The 19021-nt window shown below is 43.8% G+C and overlaps 1 protein-coding gene across 1 annotated transcript in view; it reads left to right on the forward strand.

The window, feature by feature from the left end:
- ANO2 (anoctamin 2) overlaps nucleotides 1-19021 on the forward strand; it is a 309476-nt gene that overhangs the window by 136352 nt on the left and 154103 nt on the right. Inside the window, exons 13-14 of the mRNA XM_065411472.1 lie at nucleotides 4-164; nucleotides 10263-10345. Of these exons, the coding sequence (XP_065267544.1) occupies nucleotides 4-164; nucleotides 10263-10345 (244 nt within the window). The remainder of the gene's footprint in view (nucleotides 1-3; nucleotides 165-10262; nucleotides 10346-19021) is intronic.

Genomic DNA, 19021 nt, shown 5'->3' on the forward strand with positions numbered 1-19021 from the left:
TAGTAAAGAGATGTGTGACCAAGAGAAAGCGTTCACCATGTGCCCTCTTTGTGACAAGTCTTGTGACTACTGGAACCTCAGCACTGCATGTGCTACAGGACGCGCTAGCCACTTGTTTGACAACCCTGCAACAGTCTTCTTCTCCGTTTTCATGGCTCTCTGGGGTGAGTATGGTTTTGAATGTTAGCAATGTTATTAGATCTTTGGACTCATAACAGAAAGGAAAACTGTGATGGTACAGTAGTCGAGCATTAATATTTTATTATGCTTAGGGCATTAAGGGATTAAATGTACTGCATATGCCTTATGGAGCTAGCAAGCCCCCAAAGGCTAATATGTGCTGGCTTTTGCTGAGGACTGGATTCCCTCCTCTTCCTGGCCACCCACTAGGATTGCGGTGAGAGGAATACAAGCTTCTGTGCTCTGAATTCCCAGTGGTGTTTTAAGCTGTAGGAGCCTGAACAGAGTCCAGTCACTACCCCAATCTTGGAGGCCCTAGGCATACTCTCAGCATGCAGATGTCCTATCTGGCAACCCTTTCTGAATGTCGGAACTTGCTGTCCAGCCACCTAACCCCTCTGGATACAGTGCTGACCCTTCAGACTCCCCAGTATTTAAACACACCCCTTTCATAGAATTCCACCCCAAAGGTGTGAAGCTTCTGGTTTACAGTTGAACTCTCTCAGTGGTCCTTTGCTCCTTGCCTTCCTGCCCCTGCAGCAGCCTCCCTCATCTTAGTCTGGTGCACAATGGCTCTTTCCTCCAGTTCTCCCCCCCGCCACTACCCGTGAGTCCCTTTATAGACTCCTGCTGGGGCCACCTGCTTCTTTTGTTCTGCCTTTTGGTAATTTTCCATTACTCTCAACCCCCTTTCCCTTCAGACAAGGGGAGGAAGTGTCTTCTCCCAGATAGAACAAACCTACTGTCCTAAGGTGTCTTACTTTGAAAAGATGATCGTTGAGTGCTGCTCATTTACTGGTGTCTGTCCCTGCAGAGACCTAACACAACCCTGCTAATTCAGGTCGGATCCACATCCATATAGGCTTTCCATGACACAGTATGCATGATACAGTTTCATAAAATTATCTAAAATTCAGAAGTGGTAGAGACAGAACCCCCATTTCGTCACACTGACCAAGGACTGGAGCTAGCTGTGTTACCAGGGATTCCCTGACTGTGGCAGCCTCTATGATCACTGGGGTGGGGGCTGGGTGTATATAAAAATGGGTAAAGGGAGCCATGGGCTGTGTGTCTTTTGTATATAATATATGTATACAAATACATACAGCCCAGGAGTCCCTCTGCCCATGCCCCCAGCCTGCCTAATACTGCTCCCAGTCTGCTCTGTCTTCACATCTTTCCTCTGTGGGGTTCGCATGGAGAGCAGGTTCCACAAGGCTTGGGAGACAGTACTGGGCAGGCTGTCAAATGTCTCCTTCCACATGGAATGGGATTCATTTAAGCACAGAGCGCATTCCATGTGGGACAGTCTTCTCCATGACTCTGTCAAAACTTTATGGGACTCATCCATGATTTCCCCCCAAATATCATGTGACAATCACTGTGTACACACTAGATTTGTCCATAACAACAAAAATTCTCTGCCTATCCAAGGATCTCAAAGCGCATCATAGACACTAATTAATATTTTACACCTCTTCCTTACTTGCGTTGCTGTTGGGTTCTCCCAGGTCCTGGCAACTGCATGCATTGTATTTTGCTTACCTTGCTGCAAAGTCACTCACTAGTGATCTTATTTATTGTGAAAGCTACAGATGTGGTGGTCTTTTAAAACAGTCTCTGGAGGGCACCGCTGTAAACTGAACTGTGAAATGCATCAGGAAAGCCTCAGACTGAGTGTAGAACTTTGGCCAAACAGCCATATTAACCTGATATTGCCAACTCCAAGTGATCAAAGATCATGAGTCAGGCCCCATAAATCATGAGATTGGCTTTAAAATGATTAAATTAAAAAAAAATATTTTGAGCCTTTAGGGAGCATTTTCCAGCTTTACTCGGCTAGAAGCTTACTTAAAAAATGAGAGTTTCATGTGAACACATGACTTGAGGAGTTCGGGCTTTGAAAAACACACCAAGTATCATGAGGCTCACAGTAAAATTGTGAGAGTTGACAACATTGTTAACCTGGTCCAGTTGTGGCTCAATAATAGCTCTAGAAATTACACTGTGTTGAGTGTTATGAAAACTGAGGTGTCGTGGTTTATCTGCTGTTATGGACTATATAATGCACAGGCTTGTAAATTTGCTACCTGTATCTATCAGAGTTTCACCATGAATATATAGGATGCAATGTGTCTAAACCACAAAGGAATGAATACTCTCAACATTGGCAACCTGACAGAATAGATATGCACAATCAGTGCCTGAATATGGCAGAAGATGATGCCAATAGGTTGGGAGGAAGAGTTGGATGAGAAAAATGAAGTAAAATAAGCTCAGCACTCTGGGGTTGTATGCCCATTCCAGTGCACTTTCATCAGTTACATCAAGTGAATTCGTGCATGGTTCCAAGAGGTGACACATTCTATGGAGATGAACATAAGGACCACCCTCTCTGACATGCCAGAGTATAATCCTCCAGACTAATGAGTAGCTATGTCAACCCTGCCTTGTAACCTGGAGTGTCCTTTACAATGCCTTGTTGCTGTAGCCTGTAGCCTCGCCTGCTCCCAACACGTAAATCAATCCCAGCTGTGCTTCTGTGTGTGCTGCAGCCAGCCAGCTACACCTTGGCTCTTACCAGCCTTGGTTATGCTGCTGTGTGACCCCAACACACCTCCAGTTCCAGATTTTCCCCCAGAAATGTATGTCTAGGGCCCTACCAAATTCACGGCCATAAAAAACGCATCATGGACCGTGAAATCTGGTCTCCTCCCGTGAAATTTGGTCTTTTTTGTACTTTTACCCTATACTATACAGATTTCATGGAGGAGACCAGTGTTTCTCAAATTGGGGGTCCTGACAGAAAGGGGAGTTGCAGGGGGGTCACAAGTTTATTTTAGGGGGGTTGTGGTATTGCCACCCTTACTTCTGCACTGCCTTCAGAGCTGGGTGGCTGGAGAGTGGTGGCTGCTGACTGAGGGCCCAGCTCTGCAGGCAGCAGTACAGAAGTAAGGCTGGCAATACCATACCATGACATCCTTACTCTGCGCTGCTGCTGATGGTGGCTCTGCCTTCAGAGCTGAGCTCCCGGCCAGCAGCCGCCGCTCTCCAGCTGCCCAGCTCTGAAGGCAGTGCCATCGCCAGCAGCAGTGCAGAAGTAAGGGTAGCAACCCCCCAACAATAAACTTGTGACCCCCCTCCCCACAACTCCTTTTTGGGTCAGGACCCCTACAATTACAATACTATGAAATTTCAGAGGTACACAGCTGAAAACATGAAATTTAAGATTTTTTAAAATGCTATGGCCGGGAAATTCACCAAAATGGACCGTGAATTTGGTAGGACCCTATATATGTCCTGTACTGCCCAGCCCTCTTCTGGACAGTGCAAATATATTGAGTCCATTATTCCTTTAAGGGACTAATACATAGACAACTTGTTTTCCTAAATGGAGTTACGCAGACATTTCAGCTTGAACACACTGGATTAGGTAATACAGTAAACCAAGTTTACTTCTACAGAAAGATAGATTTTGAGTGAGTATAAAAATGAGGCACAAAAGTCAGAAATGGCTACAAGAAAAATAAAGATAAACTGTTTACTGGTATCCACTTAAAAAGCTATCTTAGTTGCAAAGCAAACTTTTCACCATATGCTCCAGCAGATTACTGACCAAACTCTCTCAGGTCAGAACCCTCCCACCAGAGTCCAGTGGCTGCTTCCTTTGTCTCTTCAGGTGCAGTGAATGTGATAGGCAGGGGGAGAGAGAAGGGTGCCTTGGGGTGTTTGTTCCTTATATAGTCTTAGATCCCCTTTTGAAAAACAGCTGAGAAACAGGAGACACAGAGTCTATGTGGAAGGTTGTTCCCAGCTGGTTTTTTCACCTGTTTGAACTTCCTTTGTCTTCCTTTCCTACTTGATGACTCTGTTTACTGCTTAAATGAAATTAAGCAGAGCACAGGTTCCTTTGTTTAAGACAAACCAGTTTCCCAACTTCTGTTTGGTCATGGCTGTGGGGTTTGGAACATGTGTTAATAATACCTTACATAGGAACCTTATAACTTCACATTATATGCCACACATATTTTACCAGGACAATACTGACCAGCAAATTCCCAGTTTCCAAATGGTACCTTTGTATAAAGACTATTACAATAGTACATAGAGTGTGAATACAGGGGTCTATTCTGTCACACCCTCCAAATTTATCATTAAAATTCCACTGTGTGGTAATTGTTGGCTTTTAATTCTGGCCATTATGTGTAATGATAATGTATGAATGACGTACTGTCTCAGATAGATACAAGATAGATACAAGATAGAATAATCATGGAGCAGGTCCTCAAGGAATCCATTTTGAAGCACTTGGAGGAGAGGAAGTTGATCAGGAACAGTCAATATGGATTCACCAAGAGCAAGTCATGCCTGACCAACCTGATTGCCTTCTATGATGAGATAAAACTGGCTCTGTGGATATGGGGAAAGTGGTGGATGTGATATATCTTGACTTTAGCAAAGCTTTTGATACCGTCTCCCAAAGTATTCTTGCCAGCAAGTTAAAGAAGTATGGAGTGGAAGAGTGGACTATAAGGTGGATAGAAAGCTGGCTATATCATTGGGCTCAATGGGTAGTGATCAACGGCTCGATGTCTAGTTGGCAGCTGGTATCAAGCGAAGTGTCCCAGGGGGTTGGTCCTGGGGCCGGTTTTGTTCAACATCTTCATTAATGATCTGGATGTATTTCACCCTTAGCAAGTTTGCAGATGACACTAAGCTGGGGGTGGGGGGAGGTAAATACGCTGGAGGGTAGGGATAGGGTCCAGAGTGACCTAGACAAATTGGAGGATTGGGCCAAAAGAAATCTGATGAGGTTCAACAAGGACAAGTGCAGAGTCCTATACTTAGGAACAGAAGAATCCCATACACTGCTACAGGCTGGAGACTGACTGGCTAAGCGGCAGTTCTGCAGAAAAGGACCTGGAGATTACAGTGGAAAAGAAGCTGGATATGAGTCAACAGTGTGCCCTTGTTGCCAAGAAGGCTAACAGCATATTGTACTGCATTATTAGGAGTGTTGCCAGCAGATTGAGGGAACTGATTATTCCTCCCTATTTGGCACTGGTGAGGCCACATCTGGAGTATTGCGTCAAGTTTTGGGCCCCCCACTACAGAAAGGATGTGGATAAATTGGAGAGAGTCCAGCGGAGGGCAACAAAAATGATTAGGGGGCTGGGGGACTTGACTTATGAGGAGAGGCTGAGGGAACTGGTCTTATTTAGTCTGCAGAAGAGAAGAGTGAGGGGGAATTTGTAGCAGCCTTCAACTACCTGAAGGGGGGTTCCAGAGAGGATGGAGCTTAGCTGTTCTCAGTGGTGGCAGATGACAGAACAAGGAGCAATGGTCTCAAGTTGCAGTGGGGGAGGTCTAGGTTGGATATTAGGAAACACTATTTCACTAGGAGGGTGGTGAAGCACAGGAATGGGTTATCCAGTGAGGTGGTGGAATCTCCATCCTTAGAGATTTTTAAGGCCGGGCTTGACAAAACTGTGGCTGGGATGATTTAATTGGGGTTGGTCCTTCTTTGAGCAGGGGGTTGGACTAGATGACCTGCTGAGGTCTCTTCCAACCCTGATATTCTATGATTCTATCATTCTAAGTGTGTTCCTAAGAGAATCTTGCTTGAAAAGGGAAATCCTTACATCTATGCAAATGATCATTTCCAGTGCAGTTGTATTCACAGCAGTTTCCCCTCAGCATCAACAAGATGGTTTGTGAAGTATACTGTTGACATATGCCGTGTCTGCATTTTCAGAAATGAGATGAAATGACTGAAGTTTGTAGTGAAATAGAAAAGAACAAACAGTTCTTTATGTACTGGTTTTAAAAGACACTTAAGGATACTAAAATATTTTCTGAGCCATATCCTGTCGTTAAAAAAAAACGTTTCCCACAGACTGGAAAATTCTTTGTGCTGGGACTATGATAACCGAGCTTGTCAGTGCAAGAAAATACTCCCATCATGTGTCAGCATCTGCGAAGCAAAACCAAGTACCCTCTGTTAACCCTGCCCTGCTTGCATATTGAGCATTACGTTACACCATGTTATTGCTGCCCTGCCAGTAGCAGAGCACATTCCTTCTATCTAGCATTCAGTTTGCTGACTGACAGTTCTACTGTTCTTTGCATACCTGAAACCAGCTTCTCTTATGGTGTCTTGAATAAGCTTTGCTTGAATCACTTTTTGCAAGATGTAGCGATGGGGAAACTGTTCATGCATTATTACTCACTACTAATATGCTTCAAAAGGGAACAATATGGTATTTATGCTCTGTTGAGCTGGCTTCATTTCATGGTGAGGGCTGTGCAGAAGAATCCTCCTTTTATCCTTTCAGCCTTCTCCCTCCTTGGGAAAGGTGGAGAGATTTGTTGCGGTTAATATCATGAAAGGAAATACGTTCCTGTTACTTGATGGGATACCTCATTAAATATCTTCATGAATCCAATGACTCCATTTACCATTTCCCCCATTCATTGAGAATTTGCACCAAAAGAGAGAATCACGCCTGGCTAATTGTGCTTATAACTGTTGATGTTCTGAGATGTCAAGTTTCCGCTCGCAGTTAAACAATTTCAGAGGAAGAAGGAGAGTTGAACATAATTGAACAAGTTTTTAGCTGGTTTAAAATAGAGTGGCTTCAGCAATTTACATTATGCTAATTTATACCATTGGTGTATCTAGCCCAACCAATTAAAGTAGGTAAATGCTACCATTTTCATCCCCTTGAGCTAAACAGGGAACGAAGGCACAAATCCACCTACAAAATCATTTTTTTTCCTATAGTTATTCCAGAAAGTCCTTTAAACCCTCAGAACATGTTAAACATGTTTTTTATTTGCACTGTGATCTCCATAAGGGATGAGTAAAAATAACAATTATTTGAATATCTGGGCTTAACTTGTGTACGGTCAGTCACATGTTTAAAATGTTCTCTGTTGTCTGCCAGTTCTTCCAGAGCAGCCCGCAGCGACTTTTAGATTCCCATAATGTGAGAGGACTTATGCAGAGAATATGATATGCACTGTCCCCTACAGGTCAGATTTTTCAAAAAAGCAGAACATCCACAATCAGGGCCAGATTTTCAAAACAGCTCAGTACTTTGGATACCAGACTCTTTTGAAAATCTAGCCACTCATTTCAGTGCCTAAATGGGAGCTGAGATATTTTGAAAAATCTGGCCTTAACTGTGGATGTTGCACATTTGAAAAGTTTGCTTTGAGTTCTTGAAAATCTGGCTCCAGAGCAAGTTTTTTACTCTGGTATTATGACGGTTTCATCTGTCAGATATGTACTTTCTATATTTGTTTCACTAGAGTGTAACTCCCTGTATCAGAATTTGTTAATAGAATAATTCTGGCATCAGGCTGAATTATCTCTTCAGCAGTGGAGTTCATTGAAGGGAAACAGCTGTGAAGAAAATATTTCTTCCTTCCTCCCCATATTTCACAGGATCTGTCAGAGAGAACATTTTGAGTTAGAAATTCCTATGTTTGGCTTGGCAGCAATGAGATCTTGAGCCATCTCTGAAGTTCTATTGTCTACATAGACACTGAAGTCACCCATCACTAAAAGCCTGGGTGAGCCCAGCGTAAGGTCAGATTAAAATTCAGTCAGCTCATCTATATCCAGTCAGCTCATCTATGTAGTCTGAAGTTATGTGGTTCATCATGGGCACCAGAATGCTTCCCAATTTTACCTTGCTCTGGCACTCACACCAAAGGTGACCACTGTCAAAGGAATCTGGATCTAATTCCCCATTGCTTTGCACCTTGTACAATTATCTACACCTGTGCAAGGTGAATGCATAGTGACAGAGGTGACATGTAAAGGTTCTGTGGGGGCACCTGACCGCCCCAAGTGTTGCCTCTGCCTGCACCCCCTGAAACTTGATATGTGTGTAGACAACATACACTATCAACTACCTCCTCCTCCTCTTGCTCTCTGCCCTGTGGCTACCAAGCCCCTCAGACCTTTCAGGCATCCCTCCCTGCCTGAACTAGCCTCAATCAATTTAGCAAGTGTTCAAAACAAAACCAACAAAAGGCCCAACACAGCTGGGATGCACAGTCCCCCATGTGCCATCAGGGTGAGATGGTGTTTGGGCTGGATTGTCTCAGATAACAAGACATTGGAGAATCATCAGTCACTTTTTCTTGGATGGGGGAATATGACACCCCCAAATCACCTCCTTGATAGGCACACTGGAGGTCATAGCAGGATCCACACCTCATTTCCCACTTTCCCCCTCCCCCAACCTGCTCCCCGCACTCACCTCCCGGTGCTCCTGGCCTGGATGGGGCTCCACTTGAGCTGCCTCATGCTGAACACCATGTCGCAGTTCCTCTTCCCGATCTCGACGATGCCCCACTGGCTCACCTCAGTGGGAGCTCTGCAAAGCAGGCAGCAAGAAGCGCTGGGACTCCAGCAGCAGGGAAGGAGAAGCAGCCCCGTGTAGCGGGGGTGGGAGCTCAGCCTGCAGCCAGCCGCCCTGCTGCGTCCTCCCTTCCCACGTTGCACAGCCACACGGTGAGAGCCGCCGCCGGGCGGGGCCACTGCCTCCTCACTGATGGACATCCTGGTGATAGGTGGCCCAAGAAATCTGGGGGGGGCACCTGACCCTACGTGACACTCCCCACGTGTTGCCTCTGCATAGTGGGAGTAAAGTACTACTCTGATTTAATAATTTTTGCACACCCACTTTGCATAGATGGAGATGACTATACAACATACAGTCCAGTAGAGAATGAGGCCCTCAGGTTTTGGATTGGGGTACCTACTGCTTCTGAACTGAGATATAAGTAGGTCAAAAGCAACAAGAAACCAGGCTGTCAAGAGGAAGCAACAATTATGGGAAGAAGGCATAAGAGTCTAAACATGAGAAGAATGGAAGCAGAGCAGCATATACCACCTAGTGTCAAGGAAAAGGGAAAGAAAGGCAGGAGAGGGAATCTGTGTTCTACCACTTATGGGAAAATCACTCTGGGTATGGCGACACTGCAATGATACACCCACGGCTGGCCTGTGTCAACTGACTTGGGCTTGCAGGGCTTGGGCTGTGGAGCTGTAAAATTGTGGAGATGTTTGGGCTAGGGCTGGAGCTTGAGCTCTGGGAGCCCACAAAGAGGGAGGGACCCAGAGTCTGAGCTCCAGCCTGAGCCTGAATGATTATACTGCAGTTAAACAGCCCCACAGCCCAAGCCCCATGAGTCCAAGTCAGCTGCCATGGGCCAGACACGGGTGTTTCATTGCAGTGTAGACATACCCTCTGAGTCTAACACCTCACATGGCTGGGTTAAATGGATCAGAAATGCTCAACTATACAACTGTTAGGCATGCCAGAATAAAAGGCATCCTCGCTATCCATATAGTGTGTCCCATGACGATTGCTGAAGTTTTCAGTTTACCTATAGGTGCTTAGGGTTTTTTCAGTAGTAGCCTATTTCTAACTTTGTCCTCTATTTCTGATTGACTGGGAATAGTTACAAATCTTTTATCTGGCATATGGATGAAGTTGTGGTTGAGTATTCAGATTTGGATTTTGTCTCCCTATATTTTGAGTCCATAAACTGTAGAATGGCACAAGGTACATTGAGAGAGATGGTCTTGTAGGAAAAGCAGATCTGGATTCAGTTCCTGGTTCTGACATAGAATTCCTTAGTGCCTTTGTGTAAGCTCCTTAAACTCTGTTCGCAGTCAGTAAAATCAGGCTAATACTTTCTTTCTCCCACTTGTAGTCTGTCATCTCTGTTTAGATTGGGCTAATTTCAGTTGTTGGGCTTCGTGTGCGGGTGCTGTGTGGTGTTGGTGGCCTGTGATATACAGGAGGTCAGACTAGATGATCTGGTGAGCCCTTCTTGCCTTAAACTCTATGAAATTGTAAGCTCTTTTGGGTAGGAATGATCTCTTGCTCTATGTTTGTACAGCACCTAGCACATTGGGTCCCTCACAGAAGTTGGGCCTGTAGATAATACTGAAATGCAAAGAGTACATAATAATAATAATAATAATAATAATAATTAATAATACATTGAGTTTATAGTTTAAAATCTAACTGTGTTTTGTTGTTGTTTTGTTGTTGAAGCTACCATGTTTCTTGAACAATGGAAGCGTTTACAGATGAGACTAGGTTACTTCTGGGATCTCACTGGCTTAGAGGAGGAAGAAGTAAGTTTCCTTTCTACATATTTACCATTGCAATCCTGAAAATGTACAGTAGTAATTAGATAGGTGGTTTCTTAATATGTACATAATGCATGGAGGCACAATTCAAGTTCTCTCTTTTTTTCTCTAAAAAATGATTGTAAATGATCTTATTTTGAGTATCAAGACATCTTTAAAGAAATCATTGCATGTTAATTACTGTGCTCAGTGTTCAGGTTTATTTTTAATAATTAAGGCAGAAGAGGATTATATTGTAAGATTAACAGCAGTTCATTCTTAATTTAAAATTTCCATATTCATTTATACGGTGTCAAATGGTAGAATGATGACAGATCTCTCCTTTGAGTATATTTCATTCAGTTGCTGCTTTATTGTGGCTCACACACATGCTGAGTGTAGAGGATTGTAACATATCAGAGTAGCATACCTAATCTCTGCATCTTGGTCTGGACTGCCTGATTGAAACCAGGGATGGAAAATCCTGAGCTGAAAGTGCTGAGCTGTTGGACTGGTGACACTTGCTGCTGAGGCAGTAGGGCATGTATCCACCACAGCCCTGAATTTGTTTTCTACTACAAATACTGTATGTGAAGAATAGAGCTGGTTGGAAATCCATCCCGCCCATAGAAAATGTTTATGCAAATGAAAAAATATTCATTTTTGTCAAAATTTTGAATGGACCATTTTGACTTTTAGTTTTTATACATTGGAGGTGAAAACTGATTTTTTCCCCCCAAAAAACTGCCCGAACTACCTGACTGGACAGTATCTTCCATAATGCATTGCTGTCTCCCCTCTGGTTGAACTAGCATGGTGCATGATATGATAACTGTACCTCATAGGAAAGGTGGTCCAACTGCAGAGCCCAGCCCATAAAGGAAAATGGGGGCAGGTGGTATCCAAACTACAACTCCCATGAGGCACTGTAGTAGATGTAGGGGGACACAGCTTAATGTTGAACAGACATTTTTGGGTTTTGGTTGTCTGATGAAAAATTGAAATTCTTCAAAGACCGTAGATGCTGTCCACAAAAATGTTTGTTTGGTCACAAAGCCAAGTTTGACACTCATTTTTTGACCAGCTCTAATGTAGTGTTGTCTTCTGCAGCTGCAGTGCTCATTTTGATATAATGTTCTCTTTGATTCTTTCCTTGGTTTAAAGAATCTTTTTGGCAATCCCTGCTTCCTTTTTGTTGGGGTATGCTGTGGGCTTCACTTAGGGTTTAGCAGGCCTAGTAGGCAGCCACAACTCAACACTCCCTAAAGTCCTGGGATGGCCTTGCCAGATAATCTGAGGGCCTGGCTGCTGAGTTATAGTCTGTCACTCCTCAGCAATCCCTGGGTTCTTCTGGTCAGACAAAGGGAAGGGTAGGGGGACCCAGGCCCTCCCTCTTCACCAGGTCACAAACCAGGGACCAAGGGGGAAGGAGTGAGGAGTGTCTCAGTCGCCTGTAGCTGATCCCCCAGACCAACCTCCCCTGGGCCACTTCCTACCTCCCCTGTTGTCTCCTCCCTTTGGGGCATGATCATGGAACTCTGCTTCCCTCCCAGCACAGAGAGCTGCTCAAACAGTCTCAATGATTCAAATAATCATTAGAGCCTTCCCACCTTCCTTCTCAGTGTCCATTTATTCCCCCTTGTCAGGGAGAAAGGGAAAGAAAAAGGGGTCAGGCCCCCTACCCTGCAGATTCCTCTGTCTCAAAAGCTACTAACTGGCTTCCTTCCTGCAGACAACCTCTTCATTCGCTCCCTGCTTGATTGGCAGAGTCCCCTTTTAAGCAGGCCCTCCATTTGGAGCATGTTCTGCAGCTGCTGAGGGGTGGGGCCTTCTTGGGCTAATACTGCTCCATCATTCCCTTAGACTTAGTGAGGAGTTTGTTGCCAGCCTAAAAGGGCCCGAGGAGGCAAACAGCGGGGTTCGTTGCCCGGTGTGCTTGGCACCAATAAAGACACCGAGGGGAGAAAGCAAGCCAAGTTTATTTCAGAGCTCTGAAAAGGCACTAGGAGACCAGCATGTCTCAAATCAAGTGCAACAAATACAAACAAATTTTCCCTTTTATATTCCAAGCAGTTTCTGTGCAAGCCTTTGTCTATTTCACCCTTACCCCTCCCTTTCAGACAACAGTTACAATAAGCTCTACATAAGCTTGTGAGAAAACTTTCCCTTCACCTGCTTATCTTTTGGCCTTGCAAGGCCTGTTTACAGCAGTCTTCCCCCGTCTTATCACTACAGCGTTTGTGAGTGAGCAAAACAGCAGCTGTCTGCTAGAAAAGCTGACCATTACATATTCTGCTTCAGCATCAAGGCAATTAGCATGGAAGTAGGTGAGAGTTCACAAGATGGAGTTCTGTGGTTCAGGTAGGCCCAGAGCAAAAGAGCTTCATCGGCACTTTTGGCCTTCCACTCTCCCGAGTTACCTGGTAGCTATGCCTAGTGGACCCCAACAAGTTGGTAAGCCCCATCACAGGGTCTGATACAAAATATTTTTTTTTTTTGTAGTTACCTAGTTTAATTCCAAGGACAAAACAACAACAAAACACAGAGAAGAGTCTCTTCAATGACTTCAGCTTCTGTCAATATGCTGCTGTTTTCCCATAAATACAAATTGTCCCTTGCTGCAGTACAATATCTCTAGTGGAGGAAAAAAGCGGTGGAGTCTGCTTTTGTTACTATTCATATATTAGTATCCATAGCAATGTATGTTGAGACTTCAACATGCCACATCAGCCTTTGTCCTTGCAGTTTTTTAGTTTATTTCTTTGTGTGTATGTGTGCATTCCTCTTCCAGAATTCAACCCATCAGGCTTCAAGCAGTACCCTGAGTTGATCGGAAAGTCACTGACGATCACAATTACTATTTGTGATGAACCACGGTGTTTCTGAATGCAAATTCTGCTTGTAGATGTTGCCTCAAGTCATCATGGCTTATGGAGAGCTCATCATGCTTTAGTTAGCATCTCTCAAAACAGCCTGTAATTCAGATTGACTCGCCCTGGTAGGCCTTGAGGATGAAGTCCTGGAAAGTGGCAGAACTTTGAGTGAAGTTTCTTGCTGATACTTGGGACTGTACAGTGGAATTTTCTGTTTCAGTGCAGGCCTTATTGAATAAGCCCCATAGCAGGGTTCCAACACAATCAAAATGCCTTTTCAAGCTCCCTATGCACCAGAGTCAGAGGGCCACCTTGAAGTTTCAAAATCCTCTGAATCCTTGTTTAAATTCCCTCCAGCTCTCAGTTCCAGCATGGTGGTCAAAGTGACACTCTTTCCTACAAGCACAGGTCAAGGCCTGCACTTGGAGAGGAGGACACACCATTGTGTAACCATCTCACTACTGTGTATACCTGAGAATGCTCTCAACACCTGTTGGACCTTTCTGAGGCTTCCACTCATTCAACTCTCCTGTTTCCATTCTTCTTAGGTCAAAGCAGTGCTTAATTTGTGCCAGGGCTTGCCAGGCTTGAGCCCCGGCACCTCTGGGCTTGGCAGTTCATAGCTCCAGCACCTCTGTGCTTGCTGCATCAGTTATGAATGTAAAAAAAAAAAAAAAAATCCTTTGAGCCCTGGCACCTAATTGCTTGAACTCTGGCACCTTTTTCATTACAAATTAAGCACTGGGTCAAAGCCCAGGACATAGGCACAGTATGATCATCTGTATGGTCTAGTGAATGCCTTTCACCACATGGATTTTTCATGGACCAAACGCTTTGACTAGTTAAGGAAGCCCCTCAATCCCAAGCCTGGTGGGAGGTCCCAGCAATATGAGCATTGATGTGCAGGAACTCTGGCTCCAGCCATTGGCATTGTTGTCACACTTGTCACTGCTAGTTGCACTGAGATATTCAACATTAATGGTGCTTTGTTCCTCAAAGGAGGCACTTCTGGGCCTTTAATTCTCCAGATGGATTCACAACCCAAACCAGCATGAAAACAAAGGAGGCAGGAGATTTACCTGACAATGCTAATAAGAAGGGATCATAATTTGAGGAGTTCCTTAAGGTCTCTTGCATGTTTCCTGAACCTTTCCCAGACTGAAGATTACAGAACTACTGACTCTCTTCTCCAGAGGATCTAATTTTCCACTTCTTGGTGAAAAGGATGTTCAGACCATCCTTTCACACTTTGCCAAGAATACCAGGGCAGACTTTACAGCTGCTTTTACAAATCTGCTACCACTACCTATCCACATGATTCTGTCTCAGCGGGTGAGAGAATTGTGTCACGCCTTTCTTCTATTTCAGCTACCTCTAAAATGGCAGAGCACAAATATCTCACATTAAAAGACACAACTGGAGCTTTCTTTCATCCTCCTATTAGATTAGAGATTGAACCTGCTATAGTATTTCTAATGCCAAAACTTTAAAAACCTCACACTTTACTGTTTTGATTATTGTGGACCAAATTCAGCCCTTGTGTAATTTCATTGAAATCAATGCAATTACTCCAGAGGGGAATTTAACCCTGTGGCTTAAAACATGAGATCCAACTGGTAAGAAGGTTTAACAGTTTATAGTGCTAGTCAGCCACAGTAAGAATGACAAATCCTACAAGGAAAAAAATTCCAAAGAATGACTGCAAGGTAGCTGATTCTCTTCTTCATAAATCAAATTCTTAGTCTACTTACTTCTGTTAGGATTTTGGAGATTAAAGTGTACTAGCATGTAGCAGCGAGAGCAACTACTTTATGTTTAAACACTCACAGGCACACATGGCTGTCAGCTGCTAGACTTGGGCACGAGGTGCCTTATAAGCCTAAGGACCTGCTGAATGGCAGGCGGAAAAGATGGAACCCAGTGTCGGAGAAGTGGAGACCACATTGATCAAAATTATAGAGCAATCAAACACATATAGTTCCCTGGCATTTGAAATTCAGCTTTCACCCACTCCAGTTAATTAGTTAATATGCGTGAAGCACTTTGAAGATGTTGTGCAAGTTCTAAGTATTTTCAGATAAAAGGATAAGGGAAGACATTGACTAAAATCCAGCCTATGTGAGCTGCTTGTTTTGGGATTTAAAAATACAGTTATATGATTTTTATTTTTGCTTTATCTGCAAGAGATAGTTGTACTCTGCAGGGATTGTCAGTGAACTAAGCCATGAATTGTGGACTGTGGCTGGGTTCAGTGGAAACAAGGGGCTCCATTAAAAGAGTTTCCATGAAGAGGTTGCTTTTGAAGGTTATTCTCTGTTTCTGAATTTGGGTGGTTCTGGGAGCCAGACTTCTTCAGGAGGAGGGGGAAGAAGAACCAGCAAGAAGCCTCTGTTTGTAATTGCAAGCCTTTGTACCCCAAATTTGTTAGGTTTTTTCCCCCCTGGCTGATCCCAAACCTTGGTCACCTTGACTTGTTGCACATCGTACCTGAGGTTGTGGGATACCAAACCCTGTGGGATGGAGCTGAAAGTATGAAAGACAAAGAAAATGGTGATGGAAAAGATGCTAAAGTAGCTCATAAAGCAGCAACCACTGTGGACTCTGCAACAATTCATACAGCAAGTAATGAAGCAGTCAGAGGAAGGGTAAGCAACTCTGGTCCAAACCTTCTCCCACTCAGCAAAATCCCCATGCCTCACTGCTGGACACTCTCTGATGTCAGCTACCCTAACCAAGCCGGCCCTGGTGGCTTTGCTTATGTCTTTTGAGAAAGTTGTTTAAGCTGCCCAGTGTCAGATTTGCTGGGCCGCCATCTGAGGCAGGAGCACACTAGAGTAGAAGCAGGAGCAAGGGCAGGCTGTCGGGAATGCTCCCATCTAGCTAGTGATGTTGAACTGAGTGGAGAGGCTGCTTCCCTTAGGAGCCTATATGCCTGACTTGGGTCACCTGAGTGGGTCATGCCCTGTGAATTAGCTACACCCTAGCTGAATGGTGTGGAGCCTATCACAAGACCAGCAGGTAATTGCCTCTTATGACTCATCACACCCTCTGGCTCAGGGATGACTCATCAGGCTTAAGCAGGCCCAGGTTTAGAGGTAACTCAGGTTGAGGCAGCCTCAGTCTCAGAAGTATCACACCCAGTAATCTCAACTTCAGTGTGCTGTCCACATGGCTCAATATCTGACCAGTAACGCTTGAACTGGAACTATCCTGTGTTAATATTTGTGACCAGCTAAGACACCATCCTTGGCCACTTGGTCATCAGAATTGTTGAACTCAGGTTGGACAGGAAATCATCCAAACCCTGCAGGACTGATCAGTGACTGTATAATTTATATTGGCATTCAAACAAGGCAGAAAGGTGTTCTGGCCTAATGGCAGCTGAAATGATAATTCTGTAAAACACATTGTAGAAACCAGAGCTTCTGAGTTTATAGGCAGGTTTAGCACCCCTGCACTAATGGATGTCCTACAGTTCACCATGCAACGTATGGATGCCAACTAAACTCACCGGTAGAGGGTTATGGGATTCTTGGGGAGTCTGTTGCCTCTATGGGAACCCAGAATGATGGACAGTTACAGAAGACTGTGTAGGGACTTTAGATACCAAAGGCTTGTGTTTCAAGGCAGACAATTCCATGGAGAACTCCAAAGCTTTCTCAGGTGGAGTCTGTCCTACAGTTGCTGTGAATTCAGCTGAAAACCCCTCCATCTGTAGGCCATTTTTCAAGGTTCGGATTCAGGGGGTTTCTGAATATCCACACTGATTCATTGCTTCTCCAGAACTAGAACCTGTGGGACTTGTGGACTTACATGAATTTGATTTGCTCATGAGGCCTGTCCCAAGTTGAACTCAAAATAAATTTTTTTTGCAGCCTCTTGACGTTCATGGATATCCAGAAAGAGCGCAAATTTTTAAAAAGTCACCAAAAGTGTTTAGAAGGAACAGTAATTGATTAGCAAATGCACATTGAGCTTGAAACAATGCTGATATTCAGTATGTTGAAAGTGAAGCAAATTTTTTTGCATAGTTCTAGAGACTATGCTCAGCTGCCCTGAATTAGTGGGGAGGTGGCTGATGCTTAGTGGATAGCCCAATACTCTCATTTTATATTACCGGATGATATTTTGTGTCAGCTCATCAAAGAACTATACACTGGAGGATGGGAGGAGATCATTTGACTTCTGCTAGACTCTCAGATAGTCTAGAAGGAATTACTTTGTCTGGAACGCTCAATGTGCTCTTCAGGCTACAATGCTAGTATGATAAAGGGAGACAGAAAGTACAGCTTTGTGTATTGGGCCAGATATACCTCCACAGACTCTTTCCTGCTTGTCCTGTGTAGTATGTCTGATATCTACCAGAAAGACGTACAAGTGTCTGGGAGAGGATTACTTTTCTACTTGTTAGAGCACAAACTGAGAGCCAGAACAGCACACCTCTGCTCCTGGCTCTGCTACAGACTTGAGCAAGCCACTTAACTTCCCTGAATCTCAGTTTCTTTCACTGTAAAGTGGAGATAATGTCATAAACCTCACAGGCTTAACTCATTACTTGCAAAGCACTATGAAATCACTAAGTAGAAGGAGTTATGTAGAACTGTAAGTGGAAAATTTTTTGCAGTCTCTAATGCAACAAATCCTTTCACTTGTCATAAAGACAAAATGCTACACATGTCTCAATCTAGGTTATAGACATCTTCTCTTACAGCTCTCTTGTCTGCTGTTGGCATTTTTCCATGAACATGCAGAAGATGGCACCGTTTCTGGTGAGCCTTTAGACATCAGTTTTATAAAGGAGCTTGTTGCATGTCAACTCTCCCATTAAAACAGACCTTGATGACCTATTATACAAATGTGGTCCTTAATTATGCAGATGATGCTCTCAAAGAATTAGAGAGGATAAGGGACTAGGGAAAACCAAGGCTTAGATCAGGTCAAGCCTGAGATAGCAGCAGAGGAGGATGCAGGATCAGGGAGTAAACTGAGATGGAAAGGCAACAGGGAAAGGTTGGGGATCATGGTGTTTTAAGAAGGAGCCAGGGAAAAGAAGTCTAAACAAGCCAGTTCCAATGGATCTGGGATATGTGTTATGAAACTGGAGGCAGGCAGGAAAACAACCATCAAAGCCTGGACAGTTGAGAGATACAGTATGAGGGTTACACTGAAGTGTATAATTTTGTTCTGCCTCACTGGGCTTTTGATTTTCTATGAAATTATGTTTCTTTAGACACACTGCACCAGATTAATCTATGGTGCAATGTCTCTGACTTCACTAGAGTTACACCAGAGATAAATGTAGTCTTTTTTTTTTTTTTTTTTTTTTTTTTTTAAAGTATCTTGGCAATAAAAGCCTGAGAAAGAAGTCTCTGCAAGGCCTGGATGTTGAGCTGCAGCTGGCAACTGTACAAATTTACAGAAGATTTGTACTGTTTGTACACCCAATGTTCACAAACATAATAGGTAGTATTGGGCACTGGATGAAAATTATTGATAATTGGCTTGAAAAAATACAACCTTAAAAAAGGAAGTAAAAACCTTGAAAATAATAAATAAATACACTAAAGGCCGTATTTAAAGGTATTTGGGTGCCTAGCTCCCACTGAAATTTAAGTGTTTAAATACTTTCCAAAATCTGGCCCTAAACTCATATGTAACTCTGAAAGTTGTCCTTAATATCCAAGTTACTACAGGTCTGTCAAACACTTTTCAACTGTGTTGTGTAATAATCAATAAAGCAAGTAAGAGGACAGTGCTAAAGCAGGACAATCCAAAGCTAGAGAAACATTTTTCTTAAACCCCACAATCT

This window comes from Emys orbicularis, chromosome 1, assembly GCF_028017835.1.
Source record: "Emys orbicularis isolate rEmyOrb1 chromosome 1, rEmyOrb1.hap1, whole genome shotgun sequence".
NCBI classification, from domain to species: Eukaryota; Metazoa; Chordata; order Testudines; family Emydidae; genus Emys; species Emys orbicularis.